This window comes from Asparagus officinalis, chromosome 4 (assembly GCF_001876935.1).
Source record: "Asparagus officinalis chromosome 4, Aspof.V1, whole genome shotgun sequence".
Lineage (NCBI taxonomy): Eukaryota > Viridiplantae > Streptophyta > Magnoliopsida > Asparagales > Asparagaceae > Asparagus > Asparagus officinalis.
This window is the reverse complement of record NC_033797.1, coordinates 136,960,444-136,969,078: the sequence shown is the minus strand read 5'-3', so window position 1 is coordinate 136,969,078 and position 8,635 is coordinate 136,960,444. Positions and strand designations below refer to the sequence as shown.

The 8,635-nt window shown below is 39.7% G+C and overlaps 1 protein-coding gene across 1 annotated transcript in view; it reads right to left on the bottom strand.

Moving 5' to 3' along the window:
• LOC109839363 (carotenoid cleavage dioxygenase 7, chloroplastic) overlaps window positions 1-2,331 on the bottom strand; it is a 4,263-nt gene extending 1,932 nt beyond the window's left edge. The window contains exons 1-3 of the mRNA XM_020407792.1: window positions 2,271-2,331; window positions 896-1,024; window positions 1-181 (exon numbers count right to left, since the gene is read on the bottom strand). The exon at window positions 1-181 is cut by the window's left edge and continues 179 nt beyond it. Coding sequence (XP_020263381.1) covers window positions 1-181; window positions 896-1,024; window positions 2,271-2,331 — 371 coding nt within the window. The remainder of the gene's footprint in view (window positions 182-895; window positions 1,025-2,270) is intronic.

Genomic DNA, 8,635 nt, shown 5'->3' with positions numbered 1-8,635 from the left:
GATAAGGCTGAGATCATCGGTGACAAGCCGGAGACCGCGAGCATTGAGCCTGGGATGTCGAGCTTTATTCTGTTGCCGATGATGACGTAGTGGTCGTCGGTGAAGGCCCAGTCGTGGATCATTAGGTGGTCGGGGATGATGAAGTCTTTCTTTTGGACGAGGTTGAAGTTGGAGTCAAATTCTGCAGCCAGCAAGAAGAATTACGTAACAACCTAAGTCTTAATTTTGAGTGATATATTGCCAAATGTAACAACCTAAGTCTTAATTTTCCATTCTCATTTCAAAGAACAATTTAATTAGCCCTTTCAGATGAATTTGAGAGTAAAAGATGATTCATCGATCAGCACGTGAATCCTGATCGATACAGCATATCAACCAAACGGAAGAAACCATGTCGTCTAGACTTCAAAAAAGTTTAGGGGCATAAATAGAACAAATTTTCAGTGTAGACTCAAACCAACTTTTAATTACCAAAATCGACCCATTTTTTTTTAATTACCAAAATTGACTCACTTTATGCCACGTAAGCTTAATCACATTTCCTAATTAGTCGGGGTTGCCAACCCCGACTGTTTAGGGCATTAAAAATCGGATTTAAGGTTTCTAATTAGGGTTTAACAACCTCCTAAACAGTCGGGGTTGGCAACCCCGACTAATTAGAAAATGAGATTAAGCTTACGTAGCATAAAATGGGTCGATTTTGGTAATTAAAAAAAATAGGTCGATTTTGATAATTAAAAGTTGGTTTGAGTCTACAGTGAAAATTTTTGTTCGGCATAAATAACTACACCCTCAAATTACAAGGGGCGTGTCTATAATTTGACACTTCAGACAAAAATGGCAATAGTCATGTTACAAATTTGAGCAAAGAGTTGGGGAAAAAATGCTAATATACCGTAGAAGGTGAAGTTGGAGCGAGGAAGAAGCATGTCTTCAGCGTTGCACGAGAGAAGCAGCAGCCTGTTTCTCTTGGGATCAATCTTATAATGTGATAGCAGCCTCTTTGGCGGCATCCTAAAAACTCCTGCATGCAAAACCCAAATCTTGCACTTTAGGATATGGCCGGTCGTTATAATTGCCTTTAATGAGACACCCAATATTTGCTAATTTCTTAAAATTTCACTTTCTAAGAAGTCAAAAAAAATTTAAAGAGGTGTATATGCTAATACTGTAGGGGGTCTATTCGCAACAAATAGAACCGTAAGTGAACTATCTATAATTAGGTGATACTACAGAGGACATGTTCGTAATTAACCAATTATTTTATCTCATAACAAATCGTTGGTCTGTGACAGACATATAAGACATAGGCTAATACTGTAGGGGGTCTACTCGTAACAAATAGAACCGTAAGTGACCTATTTACAATTAGGTGATACTACAGAGGACATGTTCGTAATTAGCCCACTATTTTATCTCATAACAAATCGTTGGTCCGTGACGGACAGATAAGACACAAAAATGCTAAAACATTGATACTAGTGTTGCATAGGTATAGATTCTTTCATCTTACTTAAAAAAAAAAACTGGACGATGATATCTTTCCATCACAATCGTCAGTCGTCCACTACATAGAAAATGATTGAATTTTTTTTTTTAAAGAATTAAAACAGAGATGGCCGCAATTCATGAGGTCACGAATATTAATCATAGTTAATTATATCACAATAAATCATCTCGAAAACAACGAATTACTATGATTTATATACCGTCGAATTAATCCTATATGCAACGAGGAGAAGCTATCTAGTATCTAGTGCTTCTCGCCCGCTAGTAGATTGAGGATTAATTATATATTTATTCTGCTATCAATGCAAAACAGAAAGAAAAAAAAAACTTGAAATTATCAATGCATTGATTCAACAAACAATATTTTTTGCTTTGTTAATTTTTTCTTTAACAAAAGAGACTTTAAGATTAGTGTGTTGATCCAACAATTATTCTTCTTTTAGCGCACTATTTAAGCATTAGAACTCATCTAATTGATAGTTTTCCCAACTATCCGGTGGAACCGCATAAATCCAATAAAAAATTGCATATGCGTCCGTAGTGCTACTATATATGATGGCATGTTGTTTATATTCCTAAACCTTTTTATTAACATTTATGTCCCTGAAATCCCAAACAACGTTATATTTATGTCCTTTAGACGAAAAAATATATATTCCCATTAAGGATTTCATATAATATATTTAGATTGTCTCTAACGTCAAAAAAAAATAAAGAGACCACTTATTTTAATCATAATTATCATCAGTAAAGAAACATACCATGGAGTATTGGTTTTAACACCCGCGCAGCCAAATCAACCCCAACCTCCGTTCTAACCATCATACACCACCCTTCCCTCCGTCCTCTCACCTCCCCTCCCCATTCTACTTCCACCTCCCCCAAACGCCAAATCCAGCGCGCCCCCTCCTCCCAACGCAACCTCCTCCCTCTGGATCCCTCCCTCCACAAACATCCATCACCCTCCCTCACCAGCCACGTCTCGTGTTCGCCGTATCTTCATACTCTCACGTTTCCCCATCTTCCTTCCCTCCCTTCGACATTCGGAGAGAACGGCCCCGGGTGAACCTGTCCACTCTCCTCCCCCTCCTCTCCTCCGCCTCCGCCTCATTTTTATGACTCGCCGCTTATTTGACTGTTCTGCGTCACCGAACTCAAAGGATCGCAGATAGCACGTCTGTCCGAACTTATGCGTTTACGGTTTAGCCGTGGTCGTCGGAGAAGAGGCCGGGTCCTGCATGGTTTTGGAAATCAAACTTGAGCGTGCCGATCCTAAGTATATATATAAATTAGACTATACCTACCGAAACTTTCAGAATGTGAGAAAACTCCTGTTAAGCTCAGGGCTTAATTATCAGAAGAAAACGTCATTTAACTTTGGGATTTTATCAGAAAACTCATTAAATTGCCAACTATAATTTTCAAAAAAAAAAAAACCGAGATCAGTGCCGTTAGGGGTTTCTTTAGGATAAATTAAATCTTGAAGTTAATTAAAAGGGTACTTTTCTGATAGGCTGTAAACCTCAGGGTGGTCACTGATCATATTTTAAAAGTTGCTAGAGGTTCTCTTCGTCCAAATTTTTTTTTCCTTCAAATATATATTTAGCCTAAAAATATTATGATCATTAAAGATAATTAAAAAATTATGATCTCACTAAAATGTTATACAGTACCAAGATGAGGGATTTCATGGGCACGTGCGTACGTATCATATATAATTATATCGATTTGTATACTGCACCTGTAAGGTAGTAGGTCCCACGGGGGAAGTCGGCGGGGGTATGTACATGATCGCTATCGCTACACGCCGAGGTATAATGACAATTTCTCTTGAGAAGAAGAAAAAGGGGGAAATTTGTGCTAAGATTGAATGAACAACTATAGCCAGACAGCTATCACGATAAACAATATATGTTGACTTATATTGCCTAGCCAGAACCCATGGAATCAAGAGGGAAAGCTCAGTGATTTTTGGACTTCAAGCTTCGCTACCAGCATTAGTCTTCCTATGAGCTTATATGCATCCAGAATCACCAAGGTACACACTTCTTGCTTCGATACTGCATCTGTTCGCAAGAAAATAAATAAATAAAAATCATTTCAGTAAATAATATGTAAAGAATTGCTATTAATTATATTATGTTCGTCCAAAAACCGATGGGTCGCCAGGAATCAATGGAAAAATTCCCGCTGAAGTGTTTAAAATGACACATTCATTTCTATTATTTGCTAAATCAAATAGTGTATTAATTTTATAAATAAAAAAACAATCAGTTCTAATAAAACAGGAACTAAACCGTGTTTACACGTTCAGAAGCTTTTGGGTGTTGTGCTGTGTGTGCTGGGTTTGCGTGTGTACCTGTGCTCGCGCGCGTATGTTATATTACACACCGGTACGCGACGGGGAGTTGCCAAATTGACCCTTTAGGAAGATGTATTTGCTGCAAGTCCTGAAAATATTTGGCAGACTTTCTGTAGATGGTATAAATTTTCTTCCACTCTACGGACAACTATATATCCGATCCTCCTCCCCCTCTCTCCTTCCCTAGCGCACAAAATAATGGGCTCTCCACGAGAACTCCCGCTTTCCCGGCCCCCCACCACCGATGCCGGCGTACCATCATCACAGTCTGATCCTTCACACCTGTATCCAATGGAAAATGAGCAGGGAATCTCCTTGCTGCCGGAGCTTGTTCCGGGCATAGATGATAAGCATTTCTCCGAGCCAGAAGTAAGCCAGGATTGATCACCGCGAAAGTCTGCTGATCTTTTTCCATTGCCTCTGAGCCTTTTTATCGAAGCATTGCCACATCCTCCTCTTGCATCCCAACTTTGCATTGATACCTGTATGCGTTGTGATATGCGCGCCGTGGCGAGAGGTATACGCCAGGTAATTTTATCAGAACACTCCGCGTAAAGGCTAGCGCGGCATATATTTCTTTTTTTTTGAGTAACTGTTCTGGTCCTATGGTTCTGATAAGATTTAGTCTCGGTTAAACATGGTACACAAGATTTGCAAATAAATGCTTGAAGCGGGTAGTTCTTACCTCACAAGATGGACCAGGAGACGCCTCTTTGATTGCACGTTCAATCACAAACAGGGTCACAGTTTCCTGTTTCCCAGTTCGTAACTGCAGAAGAGAAAAATATGTTTAGTGTGCTTGTCTATAAAAATAATGCTAAGTACTACTATGAATACTCATATGAGTTTTTATACTTAAGATACAAGCACTTGTGGAGTCAATTTATTTCGAATGCAATGCGTCATCTTTGTCTCGTGTATCTTTGCGAAGATTTTAACTCTAAGTATCAAAATACCAAGAGTTTGTTTTGTAAATAAGACTGTTGAGTGAACTTTTACTTTCGACTTATATTTCAAATCATCAAACGAGAAAGCTAGAAAATTATTTTTTTTGGACATATATCTTTCTAATGCATGAGCTAAAAGAGATAAATAAGATTTCAATTATAAATAATAAAACTAGAGGGACGCTAATCCACAATTACCCCTCGTGAACTTTAGAATCAAATTTTCAGGACCTCTCAGGCTCTTACCAAACATCTTTTGGAACGCTTGAAAGCCGCGGTAAGCAGCCAACGAAGCGTGCACGATGCAACTTCCAATCTCAACAATTGCGACGGGAATCTCTCTATCGCCTCGAAAGCCTTGCCGACGTAGCGACACCCAGAGCTGAGCCGGAGCCTCGACAGGCGCACTCTCCGGTTCTCTCTCGGCTGACCTGCGGACGGACCTGCGGCAGCAAGTAGATTGGCGTCGTCGGCTGGCTGGCGGCTTCACGATAACGGCTGAATCATCGGTGACAAGCGGGAGACCGCGAGCATTGAGCCTGAGGATGTTCGAGCTTTATTTCTAGGTTGCGATGAAATGACGTAGTGGTCGTCGGTGAAGGCCAGTCGCATGGAATCATTAAGGTGGTCCGGCGGCATGATGAAGTCTATTTTTTGGGACGGGTTGGAGGTTCGAGTCAAATTCTGCAGCCAGCGAGAAGAATTATCGTAACAACCTAGTTCTTAATTTTGAGTGATATATGCAATGTGAACAACCTAAGTCTTAATTTTCCATTCTCATTTCAAAGAAACAATGTTTAATTAGCCTTTCAGGATGAATTGAGAGTAAAGATGGATTCATCGATCACACGTGAATCACTGATCGATCACAAGCATATCAACCAACGGAAAGAACATGTCGTCGTAGACTCAAAAAAGTTGTAAGCCTGGGCTCCTAGAACAAATTTTCAGTGTAGACTCAACCAACTTTTAATTACCAAAATCGACACCAGTCACCACATTTTTTTTTTAACTTACCAAACACTCTGACTCAATAATTGCCACGTAAGCACTTTAATGCCATTTTCCTAATTAGTCGGGGTGCCAAACCCCGACTGTTGTTAGGCATTAAAAACTCGGATTTAAGGTTTCTAGTTAGGGTTTAACAACCTCCTACAGACAGTCGCCGGCGTTGGCAACCCCGGAACTAATTAGCAAAATGAATGATTAAGCATTGACGTAGCATAAGAAATGACGGTCGATATAATTTGGCTAATATAAAAAAACTAGGCGATTTTTCATTAATTAAAAGTTGGTTTGAGTCCTACAGTTTGAAATTTTTGAGTTCGGCTAATAACCTAACCCTCAAATTAACAATGGGGGTGTCTATATTTGACAATCAGACAAAATGGCAATAGTCATGCTTACAATTTGAGCAAAGAGATATGGAGCAGAAAAAATGCTAATATACCGGATAGAAAAGGTTGAAGCTTGGGGGACGAGGACAAAGGAAGCATGTTTCTTCAGCGTGCAGCGAGAGAAGCAGCAGCTCTGTTCTCTTAGCGGATCAATCTCTAGAATCGTTGAGGTAGCAGCCTCTTTGCAAAGGCGCTAAAAAACTCTGCATAGCAAAACCCAAATCTCTGCACTCTTAGGATATGGCCGGTCGTTATATGCTTTTAATGAGACACCCAAGTATTTGCTAATTGTCTTAAAAGTTTCACTTTCTAGAAGTCAAGAAAAAATTATAAAAGAGGTGGATATGCTAAAAATATGTAGGGGGTTCAATTCGCAAACACATAGAACCGTAAGTGACTATCTATAATTACGTATACTACAGAGGACCCATGTTCAGGTAATTAAACCAATTATGTTGATCTCATAACAAGTCCGTGGTCTGTGACAGCACCATATAAGACATAGTGCTATTGACTGATAATAAGTGGGGTCGACTACGTAACAAATAGAACCGTAAGGACCTATTAACCATTAGTATACTACGAGAGGACATGGTCGTAATTTAGCCCACTATTTTATCTCATTAACAAATCGTTGGTCGCTACGGACAGATAGACAACCAAAACTGCTAAAACATTGATACTAAAGTGTTGCCAAGGTATAGATTCTTTCATCTTCTTTAAAAAAAAAAAACTGGACCGATGATGAATGTATTTCGCAATCACAAATCGTCAAGCTCGTCCACCTACATAGAAAATAAATTGGAATTTTTTTTTTTTAAAGAAATTATAAAACAGAAGAATGGCCCGCAATGATGAGGCACGAATATTATCATAGTTAATTATATCACAATAAATCATCTCCGAAACAACGACTTACTCTTATGATTTATATCACCGTCGATTAATCCTATATGCAACGAGAGAGAAGCTATCTAGTATCGGAGCTGCTTCTCGCCCGCTAGTAGGATTAGGATTAATTATTATTTATTCTGCTATCATGCAAAACAGATAAGAAAAAAAACTTGAAATCTATCAATGCATTGATTCAACAAAACAATATTTGTTGTTGTTAATTTTTCTTTAACAAAAGAGACTTTAAGAATAGTGTGTTGATCCAACAATTATTCTTTTTTTTTAGCGCACTATTTAAGCATTAGAACTCATCTAATGATAGTTTTACCCAACTATCCAGGTGGAACCGCATAAAGTCAATAAAATTGCATGATGCGTCCGTTAGTTGCTACTAGATATATGGCATGTTGTTTATATTACGAAACCTTTTTATTAACATTTATGTCCTTGAAATCCAAACAACGTTTATTATAGTCCTTTAGACGAAAAAATATATATTCCATTAAGATTTGCATATAATATATTAGATTAGCCTAACTGTCAAAAAAAAATAAAGAGACCACTTATTTTAATGCATTAATATGTTTCACTCAAGTAAGAAAAACATACCATGGCAGTATGGGTTGGAACACCCAATGAGCGCGCAGCCAATCAACACCACCAAACTCCTTCAACCTCTCCGCCACCCTCCCCCTCGCTCCTCACCTCCTCCCTCATCCGTCTCCACCTACCCCAACCAAATCCACCGGCCCCCTCCGTCCCCAACGAACCCTTCCTCGGACCTCGGGGGATTTGTTCCTCCCTCCGCACCAACACATCACCCTCCACTCCCACTTCACCACGCTCGCTGTTTCGCCGACGTCTTCATCACCTTCACGTTCCCATCTTCGCTTCCCCACTTCAGCCACCGAGAACGGCCCGGTGGACAGTGAAAACTCCCCCCTCCGTCCCCGTCCCCTCTTCCTCCGCCTCCGCCTCAGTCTCGTTGACAATTACCTCGCGCTGTATTCTGAACGGTTCGGATCGTCACCAGAAGCCTAAAACGGATCGAGGGTAGCGTGAGCGTCGAGTGGGTGTACAGGTGGATGCCGCTCGGTTCGGTCGGAGAAGAGGCCGGGTCCTGCATGGTTTTGGCAATCAAACTGAGCGTGCCGATCCTAAGGTATATATTAAATGCTAAGAACAAATAACCTTACACGAAACTTTCAGAAATGCCTGAGAAAAAACTTGTTAAGTCACGCGGCTTAATATCAGAAGAGAAACGTCATTTAAACTTTGGGTGTTTATCAGAAAAACTCATTAAATAGCCAAACTATAACTCTGTCAAAAAAAAAAAAAACCGAGATCAGTAGCCGTTAGTGGTTTCTATTAGCCAGAATAAATTTAAATCTTGAGTTAATTAAAAGAAGGTGTACTTTCCTGAAGGCTGTAAACCTCGAGGCGGTGCATGTCCACTGATCATATTTAAAAGTTTGCGAGCAGGTTCTCTTCGCTCCAAATTTTTTTTATCCTTCAAATATATCATT